Below are 26302 nucleotides of genomic sequence, written 5' to 3'. Positions count from 1 at the left end.
GTAGAAGGATAAAAATGTCTTACCATATTATTTTTTCCCTTACTTTTGTAGTATTTGTCTCTCCATTAATGGAATGGATCACAACTTGGATTGTGTTGCAATTTGTGTGGCATCAACTTCAGAGCTGAAAAGGTACTACTACTAATAGTGCCACCCAATCTTGTTGCATATTAAATTCAAGATTCGTCTTTCAATGTGCCTAGAGCCTATTACTGTACGAGAATGTGAAGCTCTTTAATTATTATTTTTTCATGAACTGGCAATTTATCTTTGCATAAGCTGCACATTTATTCTTAATACCACTACAAAATAAATAAATCTCAAAGCATTTAAATCTTTTTAACAACACCAATCATTGTGAAATTAGTAAAAATCACATTTGGAGTCCACGCATTCATGGTTAACAGTGTGAAGAGAATATATATCCAAGGAATATGGTTACATGTCCATTTCATATCCAATACTATATTGCTGTTGTAAAGTCTCATGTAAGTGGATGCCATTGAGTGTTTGAAGAATATGATCAGAATCATGAATTACAACAATTTGATTGGTGATAATCTTGTGGTAGAAACAATTAATGAATCAAATGTAGGAAGCCAGTAAGGTACATATGCTGCACAAAAAAAAGACTAATTACTTGATAAATACAACATATGTTTATAAAATCTACAAAGATTTCCAATTCTGCACCATATATTTCAGGTTGCCAACTTGATGTTCTGCATAAACAAGTAAAAGTAAAAAAACAAGTACACAACCAGAAAATCTTTAATTTGGTAGATGTCTTTGTTTAAATGATCTACAAGGAACTGCATCTTGTATTTTAGTTTGCCATCTTGATGTTACTTCAGCGGCTTTATGATATTTTACTTGCTAAGTTTTGGAGAATGAATTCGTCTCTAAACCAACAACTTTACAGAATGAGTTCTTCTCCACAATCCAAAAATCCCGGTTGCCAATGTCACCACGCCCCGTGATTACCTAACCCATACAAGTTGTGATTTTAAGGGCTCGGGTGGGATCAGGCTGAGCAAAGATTCGGCCCTACTTGCCCGATTGCCAAGCCTACCGTAAATTCTCCCCATTCCCCCTAACTAGCTTCAGTATTCTACGCTTTCAACCTCAATTCTTAAATGAAGAGAATACTACCTCTGGTCTTTTTTATACAACCTTTAAGTGAATATGGTTAATTTCATTAAATGTGCCAATAAATAGATGTATTTTTTTTACAAAATCACCCTTCATTATTATGACTCACTCATTTTCTCCTTCCACTACATGCTAATTAATGAGGGTATTATGATAACAAAGTCAACTAATGTACTTAGAAATTTAGAAAGGGTCACACAAGATTCCTATAAAAGGACCTGAGGTAGTACCTTGTTATAGTTCATTGAATTATCCTCTGCAAATAAATGAACCCCATGCTGCAAATGAGGGCTCTGAACAGCAAAATACAAAATGCAAAAGTAAAATTAGTTTTGATCAGAAGTTAAAATTGTAGAGTAAAATCTACCAGTTCTTTTGAACTAAATATCAATATAAGGTAAGTTTGTGAAGGGCATGAAGTAGTTTGCTTTCTATGAATTCTTGTAGTAAATCCCGCTTTGAGTTTTCATCAGACAGTAGTGCTAATACAAAGTAAAACCAGAGTGTATGAAAAGGACATAACTAAATAATAATGCAGCCGTGAAGCCCTCAATTGCATCAAGTTTCTATGCTTGCAATCTCTAAAACTTGATAATTCACAAATATAGTAAAACTTCTTAACAACCTCTTATCAAGAGAATACCTTTTAAAAGACCAATGGATAAAGTCTTAATTTTCGATTATTTGACCAATTTCCATGCATAATGTATGTATTCTCTTCTTTATTCAATATTATAATTTTATACCCCTCAAACTTGTAGATGTGAATGTGTGCAGGAGATAGATTAAATTGTACCTGCATATGGCAGGAAAATTTGAGAGATTCTACTTCAGAGGCTTCATACCCTGTTCATGCTCAGAAAAGCAGATTTCAGTTACTTTTTGTTAGATTAAACAAATAAATATAGATCTTTCTCAGGAAGCTGAGAACACCATTATAGAAAAGGCAAGCGTTGCAGAAAGACTCTTATGTCTTATCTAATGTAGCTTAATGACTGATATTATAGAAAAAGGAAGCATACAAGCTGATTTTATTTTGGCTTAAATGCACTTTTAGTTCCTTATGTTTCTCTGTTTCGTGAATTTAGTCCTTGTTGGGAACTAAATCTCACATAGTTTGCCTCGTTATTTTAAGTGTGGTTTAAATACATGTGGGTTTCTCCTCCTATCACCAATTAGTTTTGAGATGGAACCTTAACAAGGTATGAGAGCCAGGGCCCAACTTCTTTCATGTTATCATAGAGGGGGCATGCTAGGAAGTAAGTCCCACAAAGCCTGCCTAATTCTTTTAGGCATGGTTTAAATACTTGTGTCACTTCTCTCATTGGCAATTATTAATTATTTTGAGATGGAACCTTAATAGTCCCCATACTATATTTTCGGCGATGTCCCTCAAGTTTCTCTATTTAGCAATTTTGGTCCATCTGCCCTAAAAAAAACTTACGGTGCTGATGTGGCAAACGGGTGGACACATGACATTCAACTAAAAGATTAGTTGGATTTTCTTTTAAAATGTGGAACTAAAAAATATTAGAATTATATTTAAATATTACTTTAGTGCTGTTTCTATTTAAAAAATCCCACCTAAGCTTTGCAGATGTCCTGTTATTTGCCACATCAGCACCATTAGTTACTTTTTGGACGGAGTGACCAATATTGCCAAATAGAGAAAGTTGGAGGACCAAAATCACCAAACAATGAAACTTATGGGACTAAAAGTGCATTTAAGCCTTTTTATTTATACAATCTTATTCGGTGGATAAGTTTATTTACTATTGCACACAACTATAACAACCATGTGATGCGAATGTGAAAAGGATCGTTTCCTACTATGAAACCTGCCTCCACCCAAATGCAAGAACAGTCTACAGTCTTCTTAAGGAACCTAAAAATGTATTAACATAAAGCCTTGTGGAGACCAACTGAAGAAGAAGAATATTCAGCATCTGACATATCAAACTAGTTATTACTAATTACACACCCAGCCATATTTAAACAACAACCAAGCCTTTATTTCATACATATTTAAATGTGTCTCCAAAAATCCCTTAAGCGAAGAGTCTCTACCTTAATGTTGCATAAGCCTCTCTCAGGCTAATAATAAGATTTTCAATAATTTCAAAATTATAATGGCAGACATATCTAGCTAAAACTAATTCCTCCTCCTACCAAAAACAATCAATAACCCAATAAATATTCTTGAATACAAGATTTTGAATTTAAGTGGCCTCTTGAACATATGTAAATGAAAATGGTCAATACACCATATAATTGTACAAGTAATCGCAACCATAAAACCACAGTCTGCTAGTTTCAGCCAAAAACTTCTACATGTAAAACAAGAAACTGCTGCACATAAAAGAGGGCATCTGGTGTTCACCAAGAATCCCAACCTAGTTAAAGATTTTGCTTCACATATGTAGTTAGAGATTTTGTGCCTCGAGAATGCAACTATCCATATTCCTAACCTAGTTAAATTGTAGGAAGGAGATTGTAATTGTAAAGACTTAAACATCTCATGTTAGAAACAGTTTAGCATGCATGTATTAGTTTTAATCTATAATAACAGAACATGATAGCAAGAGGTCCTATCTTTAAATTGCATTTTATTATTAATTATATAAAACATGATGTCATGAGATAAACTACTGCCATTATTCCAAAAAATACATCAGAAGGTATACCTTTGAGGCCCTCAAATCATTTACTTCCTTTCTAAGTGAATCATCTGATAGGATTAGTCGAGACAGTGCTCCAGTACTTAACCTGCAATACATTTAGTGCACACCAAAACAATTTAAGAAATATTCAAATAAATGTAATAGGGAAAGCCATTGATTAAACAGTCATTTATATATCAAAAAGTAAATTATATCACATTAGACTAATGTAAGGGGACAATTGCTTGATGGTACAATGAGAAGAGAGAAAGGTGAAACTACCATGTATTTCCTTTATCAATTTTCATACCAAGAACCAAATTTATATTGAATTTGAGGGGAGACATTAGTAGGTAAAATCCATTATCCATGTCGATGTAGGTGAACATATTTTTTCATCCATAAGAGATCTTATAAATCATACAATAACAAATCTTGAATGTCATAGTGACTAAAGAAGCTTCACATGCTCAGTAGTAACACAGACAAAATAGAAAAGAAAAGACTAAAAGCATATAAAGTACCCAATATATTTTGCAGCTTCTGAGATGGATCCCTCAACTGCAAAAATGAGATCCAATAGAGCTTGCATTCCCTGTTGGATAGGACAATAAGTATATGTAGTTAAGTTACATTTAGGTTTTGGATTCTGTAGAATGATTATCATGACCCTGTGAGAGGATGGAAAAGGAAGAAAAATAAAATGTGAGGGCCAGAGGGACATGCTGTGCATATGAACATACCAATGCAAATTTTGGGTTTTTCGGTCCAATTTGTGAACCAATCTCTGACCCTCTAACGGTTGACTTGGGAGGGAGTATCTGAAGAAGCTCTCTAGGTGGTGAGTAAGCATCGAGATCCACTGTTTTCCTGACTACCTCAAGAAAAGAACATGCTATATATCAGCAAAGCAGTACTTACTATAAGTAAAAGGGACAATCTATCTCAGTGTAATTATTTTCTGCACAGGTATGGGTGACCAAAAACCCCTTCCCCTAACACATTACTGTATACAGTCCAAGATTCATAACAAGAAAGGGGAAGTAACTCTTCACTTATTTCAGTTGCTTATTATTAGTGAAGATATACTGATATAAGACTAATGAGCTACAAGCTTGTTGGCAAACACAGAAACCAAGCAACAACATAATCACTAGACCACTTTGACATTCCCATGTTACGACATGTGGTTACTTGGTTGAGTTTGGTTAACTCCATTGGGTAGTTTTGTTCGATTGGTTCACAGGTTAGTTACAGGCTGGGTTAGGAAGTTTTTGTAGGCAGCACTTTTGGTTATTATAGTTAGCTTAATTACCTAAAACTCCCAAACATAATAGTTTTCTCCCTACAAGCTCATGATGTAATGTGCAAACAACAACTTGTATGGTGGCCACTCAGGAACCCACAACCTACCCTATTTTTTAAATTTTACCTATATAAGTCTGACCTATTTAGCTTAGACTTCTTAAAATACACATTTAACTATGCAAGCCAGGTCTTACTCTTTTGAAGAAACCAATTTAGTCAACCGGACTTGGGTGTTCCTCGATGCAATGGTAAGGTTGTTGTAATGTACATAGATGTCATCGATTCAAAACCTTACCGTTTTTTCCACTTGCAGAAGTAAGACTTTACATTGACCCTTCATATGATAACAAATTCATAGAATTTACCAAGGTTTTAAATAGTGGTTGCAATTGTGATTTCGGAAACCCAAAACATTGGCCTTCCAAACAATTGCCAGCAAATGCAGCTGGTACGGCCACATTTGTGGCCATTTTGGCGACTTTAAAACCTTAAGCTATCATATGGTAGCGGTCACAGATTTAAAACCTTGACATTTACATAATTTACTAATTATTAGCATATGTCCACACCCTACTATACTTAACATTGCTCTCTCACTCGGGGAAAATGGGAACAAGAAGTGAAGAATGATGAAAGTACCTTTGAGAGCAATAAGAGCACGAAGTCTCTTTACAGCGGAATCGCGATTCATGTGTTGGGAGCGATCCTCAGAAGCCTAACATAACAGTTAATTAGTTACTTAAGAACGAGATGAGATATTGAATACGAGAAATAGAAAAGAGAGATATGAGATGAGATGAAGTAACCTGAGCAATTATACCGGTGGGAAGATGCTTCAGGCGTACGGCGGATTCACGCTTATTGCGGTGCTGGCCACCTGCTCCGGAGGACTTCAAGAAATCCATCTCGCACTGCCGTACAAGTTCTTCGTCCGTTAATTCAAGAAACTCTTTGGCTTTCACAGAATCGCCGTTGTTACTTGTATTGGCGGCGGCGGCGGCGGTGGTGTAGTTTATTATTGGATGGTGTATCTTGAGTGGTGAAAATGGATGATGATGAAAACGAATAACATGTTTTGATTGTGAATTAAATGTGAGAGGAAGCATGAAACTTGGTTTCCATTTCCAAATCATTTTGTGAGCCATTGTTGATTCTTCACTCACTTCCTTCTCTAAACTGTTCAATTATCATGGTTTTTGTTGTGATGGGTTGAACCAGTTTGGGCCGATTTACCGGTTCGACACTGGTCGGAATTATCCAATTATAATAAAAATATTTCAAAATTCACTCTAACAAACCCAACTTCTTTACCAACAATGATTGTTGTTTCAAGTGGTACATGATTGATTCCCCTTAATCAAGTTTTGGGTTCAAGTCTTCTGAATGAAAAAAATACTCGTTGGGAGAGTTAGCTCTACATACTTGTGGATGTTCTCGGCTCAGACATAATTGCCTATAGTGTGAGGATACTTGTAGAAAACCAAAAAAACTCTAACTTCTTTTACGCTAATCAACAAGATATTAGTCTAAATTGTAGAATGACCAAAAGGTCAATGAATTAATTCATTAAATACCCTAAAAAAATTTGTTTAATGCCCAAAAGGTGAAGTATGTTCATTTCAAAGTTCAAACCATGGATAAAATATAAGATGTCACATATTGGATTGAGGTTTTAATCGGGAAAACCAAAATTATAAAGATTGTTTGCTGACATGGTTAATCTTATAGGGTATAGTGTATTATTCGAAGTTTCTTAACTCAAGATAAAATTGTTTTTCTTGGTGGTGGATAATATCATTCAATAATAAAGAATGCGATATGTAGAATAGTATGATAATAACAGGATTTTATATCATATTGCAAAAATTCATAGAGAAATTTCTTAAGGAGGATAAAAATGAAGATTTCCTATCTCATTGGTGTATTTAATGGTGTTTCAAACCAATCAAAATGTATCATTTAATTGAACAAAAAGTTATAAAAAAATATTTTATATTATTTTGTAGAATACTATTTGATAAGGACATGAGGACAGTAACTTTATGGGATAGAGAATTATAGTCCAAAAATGTCCACATTATGTATAAGGAGTAAGTACATTTACACTATGTTTGGTTGTATAGAAAACAAGAGGAAAGAAAAGTGGTGAAAATTTTCATTTTCCACCATTTAGTTCCAAAATTAAACAGGGAGAAAGGAAAAAATATGTATGGGTCCCACAAAAAACTTTTCCTCTCTAAGTTGGGAAGGAAAGAAAACCATCAAAAATTTCAAATTTGTCATTCATCATTAATTGAAAAAACAATAATCTAGGTGGAAATAAATACAATGTAGTAAATTTCTTTGTTTATATTCATTTTTATGTGAAATTAGTTAATTTTATTTTATTTTTGTTGCTTTTGAGCTCACAAATAACTAGTAATTATGTATGTTAAAAGATAAAGTGAAAAGAAAAAAGAAATATCATTACTTAAAATTATCAACAAAGTAACAAATAATAAATAAATTAGAAAGACAAAACACAAATATGTAGAGTGAAATGATCAAAAATATAAAAGTGATTGTCGAATATCAGTTATATTTTTTTCTAGACACACTATTGTGAAAAAATGTATGTAAAATGTTAATGATTTTCTTTGAATTTTATAAACAAATATTGTTATTGAACTTAGATTATATGTTACTTAAAAAATATTAATTAATATTATTAAAAATAATTTATTTAGTTATGTAATTTAAAAATTAGATATCTACATAATTATATAGATATAATGAGGGCACTTATGTCATTTTCAATACATTATATATAAATGTGTTTTTCTTTCCTCTCAATTTCCTTCCATTTTCAATAATATCAAACATAAAATTATCATCTCATTTTCTATTATTTTTCTTTTCTTCCACCTTATTTCGTTCTACTTTCATTCCAAAACCAAACCTAACCTTAACTTATTGTTAGGCAAGGATCAAATAAACTAGTCAAAGGACAAGGTTGACTACATGACAAATTTCATGTCCAATTACATTGTAAAGAACCATATTTTATACCCCTGAACTTCTTCCTTTCATATGGGCTTCTCCAAAATACTAAGCATCGGTATCTGCTAGAATCGTAGGATTTGATAGCTACTTGTACAACAAAAGAGACCTTGAAAATAGCTTAAGGCTTCCCTAGTGAGTCCTCATTATATTACTATCAACACTTATGATCATAGGTAAAGTTTTCACTATATAAAAATGATAGTACAATAAATCATCTTATAATGATGAGGACAAAGAGTAATATTTTTTATGCCCTATTTTTTTCTCACATTTATGTTCTCACACAAAAATTTCCATCTAAAGTAAAAACATTCACTAATTATTTGTATATCTAAAGTAAAAACTAATGTTTGTTTAGGCATGTAAAGTGACAATTCTTCAAGATGAATAAAAATGCTTGGCAGTGGTAAAGAAAACATGTTGGATGCATGAAGAAAAGGTGGCTTGCATTTATACAACTATTTGGATAGAAAAAAATTGTAGGGGCAGAGTTTCTCTCCAATGATTAAGCAATTAGGAAATATTTCTTAGCCACAAAATCATTCAAAGAAATATATGAAAGAATTAGAGCCACATATCTTAACAGTTTTCACATTAGTTCAAATTCAAAAAGTTATTGATCACTAAATAAAATTGTTAAGGGTGTTCAATTTCTATAAAGACTGAATAAGTCTAGACAATGTTAAAACTTGGTGCTTATAAGTGACTTGGGAAGTATATCTATAGGATTCTCATATGTATGATCATGTCATGACAATAATTATTCTTATCAAATGAATAATACTTTAATTATCACAAATTATTGTAAAAAATATCATATATTAGATCAAGTTAGTTGACCCAACCTCATAGCCAAATAGTTTCCTTGACATTCTCCCTTGCTGAAATATTTTCTACTCTAGTCTTAGATAATGTAGTAATAGAATGATGTGTAGCTTCCGACTTATAGCACTAGTATAGAGACTAAATATGTAATGAAAAATAGATCTTCTTCTATTTATCTATATTTATATTTATACTTATACTATATATAAAGTCAAAATATGATGTAATATCCACTATGAAATAATTTTTACTTTCTCTTTCGCCCTTAACATTATTTAATTTTTACAAAAAACATATAACCTTAGATAACCACCACCAACATATTAATTAACCATATCTCCCACCTTAAAGTGAATATTATCATAAATTAAAAAATTATAATATAAAGTATACAAAATACAACAAATACATTCTAATTATAAAAAATGAAATATATAAAAATTGAATACATAGTACTAACATGCAATATTGACGGCAAACACAAAATGCCTATGCACACTGGTCATTATAACCATCATAATCCAAAATAACATAGACTACGAAGTAAATATATTTCAACAATTTCAAAATGTGAAATCACATAGAGATTAGTTATGAAATATATATTTTATTTGATTAAATATATTTAAATTTTGTAATTTTGACATCAATATTTTCATTTTTTTAATTGATGATATTTATTATTTTAATTTTAATATATGTTGCACACCCTGCCTCTACATCCTAGAATCGTTACTGTTCATAATTGATGCTAAATGGCAAAAAACAAGCAAGGTCACAAGTCAACTGACTTGCGCCTAGCGCATCTTGCTCATGTGAAGCATCAGGCGAGACAAAGAGGTTACGTGCAGTGCAGCGCCTAGCGCATCTTGCTCATGTGAAGCATCAGGCGAGACAAAGAGGTTACGTGCAGTGCATTGCCTCTATGCCCAACGCAAGCACAAAAAACTCACAATGTTAAAAGTGAATCGAAAAAGCAAAAGAGGAATCCAATTTTTAGTTCCAATTAATTTATTTGTCAAATTTAAGATTTTAGGATATTTTATGCTAAAAACGAGATGTAAAGGTGATGAAGTATCAATGATATAGTTTATATAAGTTCATAGATGAGGTAGTACTTCTCCATAAATTATAATTTTCTGTATATTTCTTTATCTTAGTTTTGTATGAAAATGCTTAACTTGGTTATTCCCCTGTTAGGATTGATTGTAATATTCATTTGACATAACGTAGTAAAGTTCATTTATGTATATTTGAAGCATTGATTTCTATGAATTACTTTGTAATGCTTAATGCTTATTTTGTGAATGACAATTTGATAAAAATGTTTTTAGAAATGAATTAATGAATTGTATTTTAGTGAGATTCTCATTTCATTTGAGAGAGAAAAATATCTAAATAAAATATTACTTTATTTTCATCATTATAAGAGGATTTGAAATACTCTTTACACATTAAAACTTCGCTCGTAATAACTTGGGAAATTTTTTCTAGATAAATCTTATGTGGTAGTTTTTCTTACTACATTTTTTGTTTTTCTGTAGTTCCTAGTTAATAAGATCTCGTGCTTTCGGAAGCGCTCATATCCTAACAGGTTTTTGTTTATATTGAATTTATGAGTTTTTTATAAACTAATGTTATTTGGATGAAAAGCTTAGTTTATAAAAAAAATGTATAACCCAACAAAAATAAGCAAAATCTCATATCTTAAAAACGCTGGTTTTTTCCTTGGTTCATAATATCATGTATTATAGATGATAAATATAAATATAAACTAAAAATATAATTTATATTAAACATGTGGATGCTAAGAGTATAGATATTATGAAATTAATCACTTTTGTTAGGATATTAAGATTTTGATTAAAAACTAAAGGTAAAATTATGATTTTTCTATTTTTTTAAATGACATAAAAAAGTAAATTGCAACTCTTCAAAGAACTTCCATATCCTCTCTAAAAAATCTCCTAGGCACTAAATATAAGTAAATATTAAATAAAAAAGTAAATTGTTTTAGGGAACTGCTGGTGATGCATCTACCATATTCTGCGGGTGTCCAATAGTGTAGCTAATTTCTCGGTGAAGGCTTTACATGATAGCAGTATGTTGATTTTTTTTTGATCAGGTTCTTGAATTTCTCAAGAATGTAATTATGCATTAAGTTAGAAGTTATACATCTATGCACTTTCACTATTTATATTTATATATTATTAATGAGTGAGAATCCACCTGGTCTAAGAATAAGTTTTTTAAAGTTACTCTATATTCTAGCCACTAATTCTAGGAAAATCCAATAATTTTATTATTAAATATCTAAACCGTTAGATGTTTATAGAATTGAAATATAATTAATTATGACACAATAACAATATAAGAAACTCTTATACTTTTGGAATATACATCTTTTTCTTTTTTGTGTATAAATAGAAAAAAAAATAACATTTAAATCTTTCTTTTTGGTGCATGTATTATAATCATTTAAATTTGTATCCAAAAAAAATAATCGAAGTCCCCATTGAAAACATGTATTACATTGGTTAAGAATTATAAAGTTTTAATAGATTCTTATATAAATTAAAAGTTAAAATATTTGATTTTTTTCATTTTTTTAAGACGAACAATCACATATGGAAAAAATACTCTTTTTATATAAAAAAATTTAAAACTACTTTTTTAAATATTTTTGACATCCTCAAGTCAAAAGAAACGGTTTTATTTTCTTACAAGTCACTATAAAAATTTAATGAATTTTGTCAACAAAATTAAATGAATTTTGTGAACAAAATTAAATATGGCAATGTTTAATGCTATTTTATATTGAAAAGTGCTGAGTTGTGATTTGTGTATTTTTTCTTTCAAAATACTCTAAGATGAGAGTATTCATATTCATACCACTCGGAAAGAGAAAGAGGAAATCAATCCAAAATTCCAAAAAAAAATTGAAATTGTTTAAATTATGATGGACTGATTCTTATAAATTGATTAGTTCGGTTTATTTTTAGTTCCAACATACTAACTAATATATATACCCAAAAAGTGAAGATTATTCAAGTTATTAACTTAATTAACATTTTTCTTCTTCTTAAAATTATAGTGATGTTTTATTTTTCTTTTTGTTTTATTTTTCTTTTTGTTTTATTTTTAGTTCAGAGAATATTATTAATATTCAATTAAATGTTTCTATATATAAGATTTCATATTGGAGTAGGCTTATTAATTTTTAATATAATTTGACATTATAAAAATATACTAAACTTATTATTTTAAAATAACATGTTTTCATGTTAATTTGAAACTTTAAAAATGTATTAGATTTATTTTTATTATAAAAAAGAACAAAGTGAACTAAAATTACATATAATTTTTTTGGAACAAAATCATTTTAATATTTTTATGTAAATCAATTAAACCCAAACAAACTACATATTTTTTTATGTTTGTATCATATGACTTTTTACATAAAAATCCATTCAAAATACTCATAATTCAAGTACCTTTCAAGTTAAAAAGGCCAGTTTAAAAAAAACAAAAAAAAAACCCATAAACTAAAATCAAATGATAATCACCAAAGATGAGAGGAAAAAATAATTAAACTCAATATCTTTGTTAAGAAAAATACTTATTTTTTACTATTTTTATTTTTGCTGAAATTGACTATTAGTCTATTACCATATACCAAGTCCAAACTATTCATCTTCATCCTTTTTTCATTTCCATTCTCAACACAACAACGTTGCTTAGTTTTTTTTGCTCCTCCAGGTTCTCTCTCCCATTTTTGTATTTACTACCACATTCCCATTTTACCCCTCTCTATGTTCTTGTTCTGTTTCAACACTCCCTTTCTATATTCTAGCTTATTCCATTCCAACCCTTTTCTGATTATCAACTTTCTTCACTCTTTCCACTTGCATTCACCATAATCTTTCATGGGTTTTACTCAAAATTGTATCTTTATCTTTTATTTTTTTGTACTAATTCTGTGTCTTTTTTTTAAGGAACTATAGTTCTTTTACTGGTTTTTTTTTCTCACACTGTTGTTTTGTGTTCTGTGGAAAAAAATCAAGAGGAAATGGAAGATTTATTCAATCTTTGAATTTATTGTTGTTATCATGCTGTAGAATTTATATAAAAAAATTGCTCACATTTCCCCCGTGATTTTTAATTTTCAGATTTGTGTTTCCTACTTTCCCTTTAATTTTCTTTTCTTCCATGTTGGTTTTATTTTATATTTTGTTGGAAAAGTGGTGTATATTTTATATTCTAAAGATAAAGATATTCATTACAATAGAATAATTATCTTTTGGAATTTAAAATGATGATATTCGGGAAATTGTGGAAATGATCCTTTTTCATTTTTAAATTCTCTTGATTTAAATTTCTGTAAATTTATCCTTTGGTACTATATAGACAGTTGTTTCTTCTTTCCAAATTGTAAAATTGATTTACAGAAAAGAGTGGTTATAAGCATTTCACAAGTTGGCAGTTAAAGTAGTTTTATTATTTACTGTCATCATGAATCCTAATTATTTATTGTGAGACCAAGAAATGTTTATTGATAATTATAGATGATGTGAACATAATTTCTCTCAATTAAAAAGAAAATGGGACTAGGACATTATAGGATCATTAGGCATCTGCTTTACATGTTTTGTAGGTTTTGATAGATTAGTTCTATATATATGTCTCCTAAATTTCATTTGCATTTATTGTTCATTGAAATTTGCATTTTGGGTTAATTTTCCTCTTCAACTTCTTTATCCTGACATTTTTTGACAATCTAAAAGGAACAAGTAATAAACCATCTTTATACTTCTCAGTCTCTCTGATTTATGTCTGTTTTTGCACAAACATGTGTAAGATTAATCTATTTATGCGCATGTCTGACCGAGGATGCTAATTTTGATTTATTGATTTTGGCACCTCAACAAATAACTTTGAAAGCTGACAAATTGTTCTTCATGTTGTAGGTTTACTTTACATAGCTGACAAATTGTTTTGTATGTTGTACGACAATTATGCTTTTGAAGGAATAAGTAACTCTTGTATTGAATTTTGTGCTATTGATTTTCAGTATCCAATTTGTGGTTTGAACTTGTATTGAGAAACTGAGATTCAAGCTGCTCACATAGGAATAACCAGTATCAGATTACCTGCCAGCAATGAAAGAGGTGGTTTGGTGTTGTAATACCTTTACTTAATCTTCTTCTCGAGTTCTTTAAAATCTTGTTTTGTAATTATATCTGGATTGGGATCTCTGCCAGTGAGTTTATTTATACTGTGCTATACACTTGGCAAAGTGCTTAAAAGTTAGTTTACAATAATTTATTTATTACTTGTTGCATGTATATATATTTCTCTCTAAGTTCTACTATCGGTGAAAGAGGATGACTTTTTCTTATGCTTTTAACCCTTTCTGTCTTTTTTCAGAACTAAGAATTATAGCATACACATGTGAATTGTTACACTTTCCCAAGAATTGTAGCATAATTCTCTTGTGCAAATTGTTTATAACTGAAGTTATAAAGCAATTCCTACTACTTTTGCTTTCCTCTTGCTGTTTATATCTCTTTAATCGATCTTTCCAAGTTTTGATGCCCTTTTATTAAACAATGTATTTGTGTTTAATTTGGTTTTCTATAAATTCTTTTTTGAAATTATGTTATGTTGTGGTAGCAGTCTTTTATCGTACTTATGACAATTTCAATGAAGCCATACTCAACGTGCATTTATCTTTTTAAATTGCTTCTGGGCTGTTGAGTGAATTCCATGCTTTTCTGTTTAACAGAATTCTGAGCAGACTCGTATCGGATCTGCATTTGGCAAGTTGGTGAAGCAACTTGGGGAACCTGTTGACTTTGAATTGCCAAAGTGGTTTACTAAGTCGAAGCCAATGCAATATACCTATATAAAGCGCAGTATCCTTCTTTATAAATGTTGTTCTGAACTATTTATGATAACAGTATATCTCTCATGCAGCCTTTGCTTTATGAATATCTTTGTGCATATTGACCCAGCTAATATGCAATTGTCAGTTGTTAACACGTTGTAATTTCCTTATTTGTTCTGAAGTATTTGATCTTTAGACAATTTTCTTTTGTTGTTTCTTAAAAATTTAAGATATATATCTCTCAAAGAGACGGTTTGAAGACAATGGAATATTCTGTTCCTGCACTCCTTCACCAGAATCTTCTAGTGTATGTGGTATAGACTGCCACTGTGGGTAAGTATTCCACGTACACATGTTTTTTATGTCTTATGCTCATTTCTTGTACCTGCCTATTCTATTGTAAATAATGTCCCTGCGTGACTGAATCTAGCATTGCCCATTATAAATTTTATCTTCAGCAGCGAACCATAAATAATATTAACTCTGCCTATTCTTTTGTGTCTGAACTATGAACGTTTGTTTCAATAGGCTGTTGTAAGAGAGAAGAAAAGAAAAGAAAAGAAAGGAAGACGAAGAGAAACACAGAGAGAGAGAGAAACATAGTATATGTGAAAGAGAGAAATCAACTCTCTGAAATCTTATTGAGGAAAGTTAGTTACAAGTTAAAGGGGTAGAGATATTTGTAGTGAGAATTCATGAGATAGCTTGGACAGCAAGCTATCTATTCTCTAACTAACTAACTTTCTACCTTATTACACCTTGTACTATTCTCTAATAGCTATAATGTGGTGTATTATGTTGGGATTGCTAAAGTATATGGCAGTTTTGATGTTCTTATAATGTCATCATCGTTTTGATCTGTACTGCTATAATTATTATTCTCGTTTTTAACCCGAATCCTGCGAATATTTCATATTCCTCAAACTCCATAAAACCAGAGAAAAGGGCCAGTTTAGATTTTAGAATATTCAGTTCCATTTTATAAGATAAGATACCATGCAATCTTTGCACCCTGGCTGAAGGGTTATTCCCTTGGGCTGTCATGCTAGTGGACAGCCAAAGTGGTGGTTAGCCCTGGTAAAAAGTTTTCAAAATTAAAATTCATAGTTTTTAGACTCTGCTGGTGCACGTAGTGTAGACTTTGGTTTCTCTAGCACAGTCTCTATTTTTTATCGTAAATTACGGATGCAAGCATGTCAGCATAAATCTGCATTCATGTTAATTTGTTCATTATGTGACTTGTCCCTGTAGGGTGATTCTGTCTAGTTGTTCTTCAAGCTGTAAATGTGGGAACTCTTGTATGAACAAACCATTTCAGCATCGCCCTGTAAAAAAGACGAAATTGGTTCAGGTATAAGCTCTTCGGCTCAGGATTTGTTTTTATTACTATTTATATTATACTATAGTATAACACACACACACATATATTATAAATTTCTTGCAGCATTTTGTGTTATTCCTGTATTTTCCATTCCTTAAAAAATCAGGCTTCTTTAGAGGCTTGTGAATTTCATTTAGCTTAATATTTTCTTGTTTTTGCTGGTACGTTTGTGCTGAACATTTCTTAGAAGTCCTTATTGTATTCTTTTTATTTATTTTAAAGACACTATTTTTTTTAAAAATAAACTAATAAAACTATATGGTTATAGAGAGGTACATGAAAAGTATAAGAAATGGCAATCATATTCCTTTCTTAATTCACTTTCCTCATTTCCCTCCCTTTTTATCTCCACTTCATCCACCTCACTAGTCCATATCTCTGCTCATTTTGTAGATAGGTTATTTGAATTCATATATTTACTTGCTTTTGTGTCATATTATATACACACTTAACACATTGAGTTTTAACTTATTGTTTCTAGACTGAAAAATGTGGTTATGGAATTGTGGCTGATGAAGATATCAAGCTAGGGGATTTTGTTATCGAATATGTTGGAGAAGGTGATAATCAATCCTACATATATATTAATTTATTCTTTCAAAACATGCTTATGGATTTTACCTTTGTACCAGTAATTGACGATAGAGCATGCGAAGAAAGGCTTTGGGACATGAAACATCGCGAGGAAACAAACTTTTACTTGTGCGAAATCAATCGAAATATGGTGATTGATGCAACAAATAAGGGAAATAAATCAAGATATATCAATCATAGTTGCTGCCCCAATACTGAGATGCAGAAATGGTTGAGTGCTGATTGTTTTTTGTTCATGTAGTTTTATAGTAATATTAGGCACATTTTATCCATCATTTGAATAGATTACTTAGGTACTTCATCTAACATGTGCCTTTTCTTCTTTTTATCTTTAGGATAACTGATGGTGAAACAAGACTTGGCATATTTGCAACTCATGACATACAAAAGGGCGAGCCTTTGACTTATGATTATCGGTATGAACACTAGCCCATTTCTTTGATTATGCTTAGTTGCACGATCTCTCTTCTGTGCTCTTACTCTACGAAGTTTTGGTATCCCCAGAATGATGTTATATAACTCTATGGTGGTGGTGGTGTACTGTAACTATATTGCAGGTTTGTTCCGTTTGGTGCAGATCAAGATTGCCACTGTGGTGCTGTTGGATGTGGGCGCAAGCTGGGCGTCAAACCTGGCAAGCCTAAAATGTCTTCAGATGCTCCATTATGATTAGTTGCATCTCAGGTGGCTTCATCTTCTCTTAAAAAATAGCTATTCTCTTCAGAATAGTTATATGTCTTTATGACTGATTAGTATATAAACTCCTGAACCAAACTGAATTTTATCGTCTTTCTATTATTTGCAAACCTTTACTATGACCTAATGCTTTGAACTGGTTCATATACTTTGTTGTTCTTCATTTGATTTGCTATATAAGAAACACAGATACTTTGTATGTTCTACTATTATATTGTTTTCATCATTTTTCCTGTTGGTATTTGATAAGGCATGTGTTACTATGCCTTCATTATTGGTGTAGGTTTTATGCTGAAAAATATATTTTCATATCCAATTGCTATGATTTTGTATTTTTTTAACTTAATTATAATTTAGGCTATTGTCTAGTGTAAATATCAGTTTAGATTACTGTAGTGACTCATAAATTGTAATAAATCAGAGGTAGCTAGCTTAGCTTGTATTTGCTTCAATTTGTAAAATACTTATGGCAAAAGAAATAATAATATTATTACGGCGAACAAGCTTAACAATTTTTTGCCAAAGATGGAAAAGTGAAATGCTATTCTTAAAATTTGTGGTGGTAACAGCTACTTCATTCAGTAAAGTAGGAAGAATTGGTAATGGGTCTCATTAGGCACTGTGTTCCAATTTGGTGCTTTAGTTACATTCAAAGTTGAATATGTTCACTGAAGAAGAACCGCGACTATAGTGGTTTTTTAAAAAAAAATGCAAGGTGCGTGGAATATAATTACATTAACAAATTGTCTGAAACATTTGTGGAAGGCTTCTAAATTCTTAAGACAGACTAAAATATGTTTTAAATCGATAAAAGTCATGAATCATGTAAATCTGCTAGAGCTGCATAAGCATTCTGTGTGAGGAGGGGCTGGCTGCACCTCCATGAAGGAAAATCTTTTCAAATCATTTTAATATCAAATATAAAAATATTTATAATGTATAAAATCTATGAACATATTTCTGGTGCTAGCCCTGATTTTAAAGAGGCTGATTGGTGACCTAATGGTCACACATTTTTGTTGCGAAAACCTCTTCGCTCTTTGGGGTACCTTTGTGTAAATTAGCCTTTCCCAGACCCCACAACAGTGGGGGGAACCTCATGCTAGTTCTTTATATAGTAATAGTAACATAGTAATTCAGTAAACTTCAATAATTGTATTTCTAATATTGTTGGATACGATACACGTAACTTCACTGTTTACCATAATGCAACGAATAACCAGAATCTGGTTTTGACGGAAAGTTTATCAGCGGCAACAGAGAGAAAGAGGAATCAGGATACTGTTTTGACGAGACAGGTCCAGGCGATGGTGAGGAAGACGGCACAGCGACAATATTAGCTGACATTGCATCTGAGACTGCCTTGGACTTGGTCTTCTCCATCCGAGACTCAAATGTGAGTAAAAAAGATTCCAGATTATGAAGTGTAGGCAAATCGACTTGACTCTCAATAGAAGTAATGACAGGTTGGAACTCCTCATTAAGACCATTAAGACTAGAGCATCAACAAGATTTTTAATTTTGAGAAAATAAGCGACAATGGAGGAAAAACCTTGTGTAATAGAATGAAGCTCAGAGCGAAGTTGACGACTCGTAGCCTCTGTCTGAGAACTGCAAAAGTTGTGTAACTCCTCCCATAGTTGCCACGAGTGAGTACAACCCACGACTCGAGGTTGAAGATTCTGACAGAGAATTGAGAATCCACGAAAAAATCGCCTGATCTTGCTCCTCATGGCGCAAGTAAGCAGAGTTAACACGATTAATCAAGCGATAATTGTCGGAGAGAAAGCGGCGAGGAATATCGGTGCCATGCACGAATCGATTAGCACGATTCGACGTTAGCATCGCAACCATGAAGTGACACCACACTAAGAAATTCTATTAAGTCAGCTTCATCGAGGGAGAAGGAAGAACGAGAGGTGATGCAACCAATTGCAGTAGAGAAGACGATGGTGGTGAAGAAGGCGGTGAGACTCCAAGAACGGTAGAAGGATCCATCGGCGTCAATGATACCATATAAAGGAACATAGAAAGTGAAGAAGAGGAATTGAATTAGGGCACAAAGAGAGAGAAAAATTGAATATGTAAATGTGTTTTATTGAAATGAAAATGTTCATTACAAAAAAAGAGAGGGAAGAAGGGTATTTATAGGTGGTGAAGCTAAAACAATTAGCTTACCAACACCATCATTCTAAAACAGAAAATACAAGACTAATATACATTAATGACTATTCTCTAATAGTTGCCAACTAAATTAGGTATACTATATGAAAAATACTACTCCGTAGTGTTCAATGGAATAAGGGTACCCCGCTGCACGAGGCTCCCCACCTAGTGGGGTATGAGGAGTGGTAGCTGCACGCAACCTTGGCCTCATAAGCAGCAATGTTGTTTCCAAAACTTGAATTCATGATCTCCTGATCAAGGCAACCAACCTTACAGTTGCGCCGAGGCTCATACTTTGTAGTGTTCAAAGGAATACTGTACAAAATTAAATACACGTTATGTTTCTTGTGTTTCATTTACTTGCTTCACTATGGTTCCCTTACATATTGACATGTGGAACTTGTTATAAACTAGTATCTGAACTTGGGGAAGAATGGAATGACCTTTTCATTATACTCCTGTGTTTGTTAGGCTTTAGCAAAGAGAGGATGGGGTTAAAAAGGATTAAAACATCATTTTAAGGCATTGTATTTTTAGAGCCCATATAATTCAAATGAATTGAAGAGTAGGAAGATTTTAATTTGCAATTGCGGTTGCGTCAGAACTGTGGTAGCATTAAGGGCTGTTGCAATTGCGATCACTGCTGCAACCAAGATTTTACGACCACATTATGTGGTGTGGTCCATAATTGAAATCAGGCTTCCATAAACTTAATGTAGCTGACAGTGAGTTGAACATTCATCATTTTATTTTATTTTCTAATTTTGGAACAAATAGAATTTAAATGGTTAAAAGATTTCAATAGTGTTTAATGAGTAGCCACTTATTGACTTTTTTAGGTACTTCAGTGGTTATTATTCCTAAATTGGAAATATTTTTACCAATAATTCCCCTTTTAGTAACTTTCCATGTTTTTCTTCTGGGTTGTTCTAATATGGTATTAAACCCGGTTATATCTTCAAGTATTTGATTGGTAAAATGTTTACACTTTTAAACAGAACAAATCTCAATAACCATCATCTCCCATTTTCAATTTGAGTAAGTCAATCACTAGAAATCTAAGTAGCCAATCTTGGATAGCAGCTGACCTCAAAAATGCTACTTAAAATAACGAGTCCAGGTTTAAGCGAGTTGGCTAAATCCATGATATTGCTGTAATCTTGATGCAACTAGGTGCGATGGCCATCCGCTGTTCTGTCATGTGGAAGGGCTGGTTAACTACCCATATAGAAATATATTCCATTCACAAGTTCAAATCATATCCCCTTCCCCATTTAGAAAACTGTGCCTGTAAAAACATTATTCCGTTCAATAGTTACCATGACATTTGAGCTTAAATTTGATCAACAGTATCAAAGTCCAATTCTCTTAAAAGCTTAAGCTATTAAGAGAAGGAACCATAAATGATTTTATATCCCAAACAAATCCTTATGTCAACTTCATTGGCCTACACATTGACCATTTGAAGCGTGGACAATGTGTAGGCTGAAATTTCCCTTGTGATGCAATTCTACCTAATTAGGAAGAATGGATCTTGCAACGATCAAGCTCTTAACTCCTCGAACACATAGAGATTTTGATTCTCTTGCTTAGACCAACTCCCAAAATTTGTGTCAGGTTTGGAGAGCCCAATCACTAAAGAGATTTGCATCTAATTGGATAAGCAAATAACCAAATAAGTAGGCACGACACCATATCATGACCTAAAATAGTAAGATATCATGTCTATGTGTCTTTTCCATTATATAGTCTTCAACTTATCTATTTATTTTCAATGTTGGATTTCTTTATCGTCTGGCTGTGATGGCTAATCTTGTCTCTTGAAGCAATTTGGAGTAGATAAAGGAATAGCTTTACTCTAGGGCTTTGAGCATAAAGCATGATAATTTTTGGATTTTGGCTTTTCGATATTAGGACATTTTATGTTTTTAAATATATAAGAGGTAAAATAAAATAATAGGGAGAATACATAATCCTTTTGGTGCGATGACCATATCTCTCCGATGGATCTAAAGGAGTTACTACACATTCTATCTTCTCATCTTCTTTCCCATTTTCATTGCATCTTATCCTCCGTCCAAAATATCATTCCTTAAGTAATTAGCTCAGTCGTGTTTATTCATTTTCATGTATTACATGTATATTAAATTATAAATATCCACCTTATTGTCTAATTTCGTTTATTTGTTTTTTTGGAAAGGTTTATCGGAGCGGAGGTTTGCAAATTGGTAAGCTCGTCTCTTATTTTGCTAGCTATATACTACTAGATTTTTCTTCTGAAAGAAAATATGCCTAAAATGTGCTATCTTTTCCTCGTTTAGTTTTATCTTCTATATTATAAAACATTAGAGGGGGAGTCTCGACGCAACGGGTAAGGCTGCATATATCCACTCTCCCCAGACCTCGCTAAGCGAGAGCCTCATGCATTGAGTCTTCCTTTATTATAAAATATTCATTTTTTCCATTGTGCTTGGCATTTCAGGAGGTTCTGATGTTGTTGATCAACCAAAGTGCTTACGCAATTGCATTGGTGAAGTTATTAGGATAAAACACCTTGAAAATGTGAGGTATGTTAGAATTGTCTACTTTTGAATTGTGATACTACCTTTATGAAGTTTAATTATTTATTTATATGTACTTATCTTTACTCAGCAAGCCCATTTCATATACCTCATTATTTCTAGAGTTCAACTTTAAGGTATTTTTTCATATAATGCTGCAGGTTCGGGATTATTATACGGTTTGATAAATATTCCCAAAAGCACTCGGTAAGAGATTCTTTGGGTGGACTTTCATAATTTAGAAGAATACTGTAATCAAACATGAGTACGCATTTGCTTTTGCAGATCATGTTTGAGGATGGCTGTGTTGAAATTTATGACTTTTCAAAAGAAGACTGGAACTAGGAGATTGTGATGCAACTGTTGAGTAGTAATTACTTCCTTGTGAGTATTTCTTTTGTATGTATCTCTACGACCTTGTTAGATATTATTATATCTTAATAAATATCTCTGACTTGCTATGCTTCCTTTAATATGTTGGTTTGGAAGTGGTGAAATAATTTAATTGGCCCCTCTTAATATATGCTAATTATGGACCAAGACTAGATAGCACCTCATTCAACGTGTTTGACTCTAATTCTATCATGGTGTATAATATGTTTTATTCTCTCCCCTGCTTGGCCGAGGACACTTCTAACATTGAATTCAAGATTGACAAGCAGTGTGTATCATTCTTGATGGGTATGCTTAATCCAACAGAATTGTAATTGTTATTTATGGTGAAGTCTATGGTTGCAGCTGCACAACTTAGATACATCAATGTAATATCTGAGCTAGATTTGGTGTATATGCATAGTAAAACTTTGGTCTAGATTTGTTGTTCTTCACAACCTTCTATGCCATATTTTCTTTTGGAAATTGAAAGTGATGAAATCTAAATTTTGGTATACCCAAAGTGCTACTCAGTTCGAAATTATGACCATAATCTGGTTATGATACTTATTGTGATATGTGTAGTGTAAAAATATTTTTTACACGTTAAAACAATGTCCGATGTTGATTTTTTTTTTCGTTCAAAATTTGCATGCTTCATTACTTTTAAATGGCAGGACTCTTAATTGTTTCCCCTTCTCTCAAATGGTGAAGTGATACAAAGATGAAAAGGATGAACAAAAACATTCTAAAAGTAATTTTATATAAATTTTAACTAGACCTACTAAATAAAATGTATGTATGTATTTACCATAGTATGCATGTTTTTTAACATGACATTTTTTGCATATTTACCCTATTGTAATGTTTCTTGTTTAAATAAAATTATCTCCAAAGAAGGATACATGTGGTGGTTAGTTCAAGGAATGCAAAATAATAAAGAGGACTTTTCATTTTTTTCCCATGAGGGTTGATTTAAGTGGTAAGAAAACTTGTACTCAACAATTACCAGTTTCATGTTAGGAATTTGAGTCCATATAAAATACAAAAGAAAAAAATGTTAGTTATGGACATGAATTGTGATTGACCGAGTTCAAATCGTGTTGTGCCCTCTCTCCCCTCCCCTAATTGATTGAAATTGATCAATATAAAAGCTGAATTATAAATAATTTCCATGTTTAAGTTAACCTAAAAACTGATTGGTGAACACCCAAGGTGTCCTTGGAGTGAAGCAGAGTCGTTATGATGTGTGAATTCCAATTCCAAAACATTTGTCTGGAAATTGAAACAACTTAACAGTTACTCTTCATTTCATACTATAATAATCAGTTACAGATCCATTGTTTTCCTTTCGTTTTATTTTTATTTTCTGGAGAAAACAAAACAACGGAGAAGATGAACAGAGCCTTCAAGAAAGTGAAGATTATGGTAGGAATGGAAGTTGAAGACCAAGAGCAACAAGCTGCGGCATTGGAAGACAACAACGCCAACTTCATGGACGATTTCAACTGCAACAGCACTTTGTCCACCATACAGGTCCTTTTCTTTCTCTACAATTTTCACTTCGATCTGCACCTCAAGTGTGTGGAATATCAATCTTAAGCTTGAAATTTTCCATAAATATGGCCATACATGAGTGATGCGCACCTGCAAGCTTTTGACTACTTGAATTGTTGTAATTTGTGTTTTGAAGTTTTTTGCGTGCTTGGTCTCACATTACATGTCATGCAAAATTTAATACGCTAATGTTTTTTATTCCTATATATCTATGCAATTAAGGTAGGCACAATGCCAGTTTTACTTCTTCCTTGTCAACACGATTTTGAGAAAATGTAGATGCGACATATAATTTTATTTTGAATATTCATTTATCCTCGTTCAAAATTTATTTTGCAGGGATAACCCTCCCCGACCTCACAAGGTAGAAGCCTTGTGCACTAGGCTATCTTATTCAAATTTATTTGTGGCTTTGGGGTGGATCTAATGATGTAGCCTTACCACGTGCACAACGCTCCTACTAGTTGTGGACTTTGGTGATGATCTAATATACGCTGTCTTACCCCTGTAGGAGGGCGGAATCTTTTTCTATGACTAGAATTCATGACCACCAAAGTCACAAGGAAAAAATCATACTGTTGTGCCAAAGCAAAGGTGCTGCAGGATTCTCTTATAATTATGGAGCATGAATGATAAACTTCTATGATTTTGATTTTTTACTCAGAATGACAGTAGAACAGATGAAATACAAAATACATGTCTATCATGCAAGGATAATGAACCAATCTCATAATGAGTTCCCAACTTTGTCATGTTACTTCGATGGCAAATATTATTTACTTAGTTGCCTTTCTGAAAACTTGGCTTTCAAATCAAATGTTACTCTTTTCACCTTTACATAGCATATTAGCTTTAAAACTCAAATTGATATTCACAGACATGAATCAGCACTAATGTAACGGCACTGTCTTTTTGTCCCATCTTACAGTCAATGCTTGTGTTCCTCAAACCAATAAAGTTTGCGATAACATTCACTCTTGGCAATTTGCTTTCACATGGAAGGTATCTACTGTTCAGCTGTGTAATTACCCTATGTTGCTGTCTGGTTATTTTATTTCCTTGTGCTTTTCTATTTAAGATATTGGAAATGGAAATAAGTTCTAGTGGGTCTCTAGTTCACTACAGTTCAGTCACATGTTTCAAATATTAAAGAGTTTGGTGTGGGGTGTATTTTTATTGGCTCTTTATTGGAAATGGACAAAGATTAATTTCCCCCCTCATTCTGTCTTTTTGTCTGTATAAATTGTTGTTACATTTTTCAATATGAACTAACATTTTAAATTAAATTGATGAAATAATCCGTAGCTAAAAAAGTTGAGGGCTCATTTTTGTATACAATCGTTTAAATGCCATGCGTGATTCTTTTTTTCCTGGCAGTACAGCATTGCTCATAGGTCCTAAGAAGCAAGTGACAGTGATGCTTGACCCTGTTCGTATCTATGCAACAGCTATATACCTTGCAAGTATGATAGTCGCCTTGTTTTGTGCTCTTTATGTAAGTCAAATTGCATCTATGTTTGCGTATTTTTAATTAATAAACAACCTTTTCTTCCATTTAATAGTTCAATCTCCCATTTTTATGCATTTAGCATGTTCATAACAAGTTACTGACACATATTTTGGAGTTTGAAGCACTAGTTTAGTTTGGTATGATATAATTTTTCCAAATTCCTTCCCTGTATCTTCTATATTAATATCACCGGCAGTTAATGTTAACTTGTCTACACTCATTAACATCTGTATGCTGTATGTGCAGATTAAGTTCTCATAAATGTAGTGAGGTAGGAGTGTACCGAATGTATAGAGAAATCAGTGATAAATTCATTTCACATATATGCCCTGAACAAGAATGGTATATGGAAAGTCTGCAGTACCACACCAAAATTAGTTTTTTCCATTTTAGTTGTTAGGTCCTATAGTTTTTCTGGTTCCTTAAACTTGGTTTAGCCATATACACGTAGGCTTGTGATGGTGGTAGGATTTGTCAGGTAATACAGTGATAATTACTCTCGCAAGAACAAACAGATATGGAAAATCTATCATGTCAGTGAAGATGTATATTTTTAGTTGACATGGCTTTGATCTTCTGCAGTTTCTATGA

The 26302-nt window shown here is 32.2% G+C and overlaps 1 protein-coding gene, 1 long non-coding RNA gene and 1 pseudogene across 5 annotated transcripts; 2 read left to right on the top strand and 1 right to left on the bottom strand.

Moving 5' to 3' along the window:
- LOC109328943 lies at positions 475-6348 on the bottom strand. Of its 4 annotated transcripts, none has more exons than XR_002105495.1 (8): positions 5927-6344; positions 5760-5835; positions 4556-4686; positions 4337-4407; positions 3837-3918; positions 1949-1998; positions 1383-1445; positions 475-616 (listed from the first exon to the last, which is right to left on the bottom strand). XR_002105495.1 is itself a non-coding variant. In XM_019562589.1 (7 exons), exons 1-6 carry the CDS (start codon positions 6263-6265, stop codon positions 1978-1980), a joined length of 720 nt encoding a protein of 239 aa, XP_019418134.1. In that variant the 5' UTR covers positions 6266-6345; the 3' UTR covers positions 475-722; positions 1949-1977. The 4 variants fall into 4 exon arrangements, 2 of the variants coding, with proteins under 2 accessions (XP_019418134.1, XP_019418133.1); XR_002105494.1 differs by having other exon boundaries at positions 475-722; positions 5927-6343; XM_019562589.1 differs by lacking the exon at positions 1383-1445 and having other exon boundaries at positions 475-722; positions 5927-6345.
- LOC109328944 lies at positions 729-1496 on the top strand. Its single transcript, XR_002105496.1, has 2 exons — positions 729-1323; positions 1355-1496. It is a non-coding gene; the product is annotated as an uncharacterized LOC109328944 (long non-coding RNA).
- On the top strand, positions 12672-26077 carry LOC109329942 (annotated as a pseudogene).

The sequence above is a fragment of the Lupinus angustifolius genome, chromosome LG16, assembly GCF_001865875.1.
Source record: "Lupinus angustifolius cultivar Tanjil chromosome LG16, LupAngTanjil_v1.0, whole genome shotgun sequence".
NCBI lineage: Eukaryota > Viridiplantae > Streptophyta > Magnoliopsida > Fabales > Fabaceae > Lupinus > Lupinus angustifolius.
The sequence above is the reverse complement of the archived record's forward strand: the minus strand, read 5'-3'. Positions and strand labels throughout refer to the sequence as shown.

Excerpts from the sequence above, each read along its gene's own strand:
- LOC109328943 (XM_019562588.1), bottom strand. The coding sequence starts at position 6,265 with ATGGCTCACAAAATGATTTGGAAATGGAAACCAAGTTTCATGCTTCCT. Across the intron at positions 4,687-5,759 it reads TGCTCTTATTGCTCTCAAAG|TCAGGAAAACAGTGGATCTC; the intron begins GTACTTTCATCA and ends TTCTTGAGGTAG. Across the intron at positions 3,919-4,336 it reads GAAGCTGCAAAATATATTGG|GTTAAGTACTGGAGCACTGT; the intron begins GTACTTTATATG and ends AATGTATTGCAG.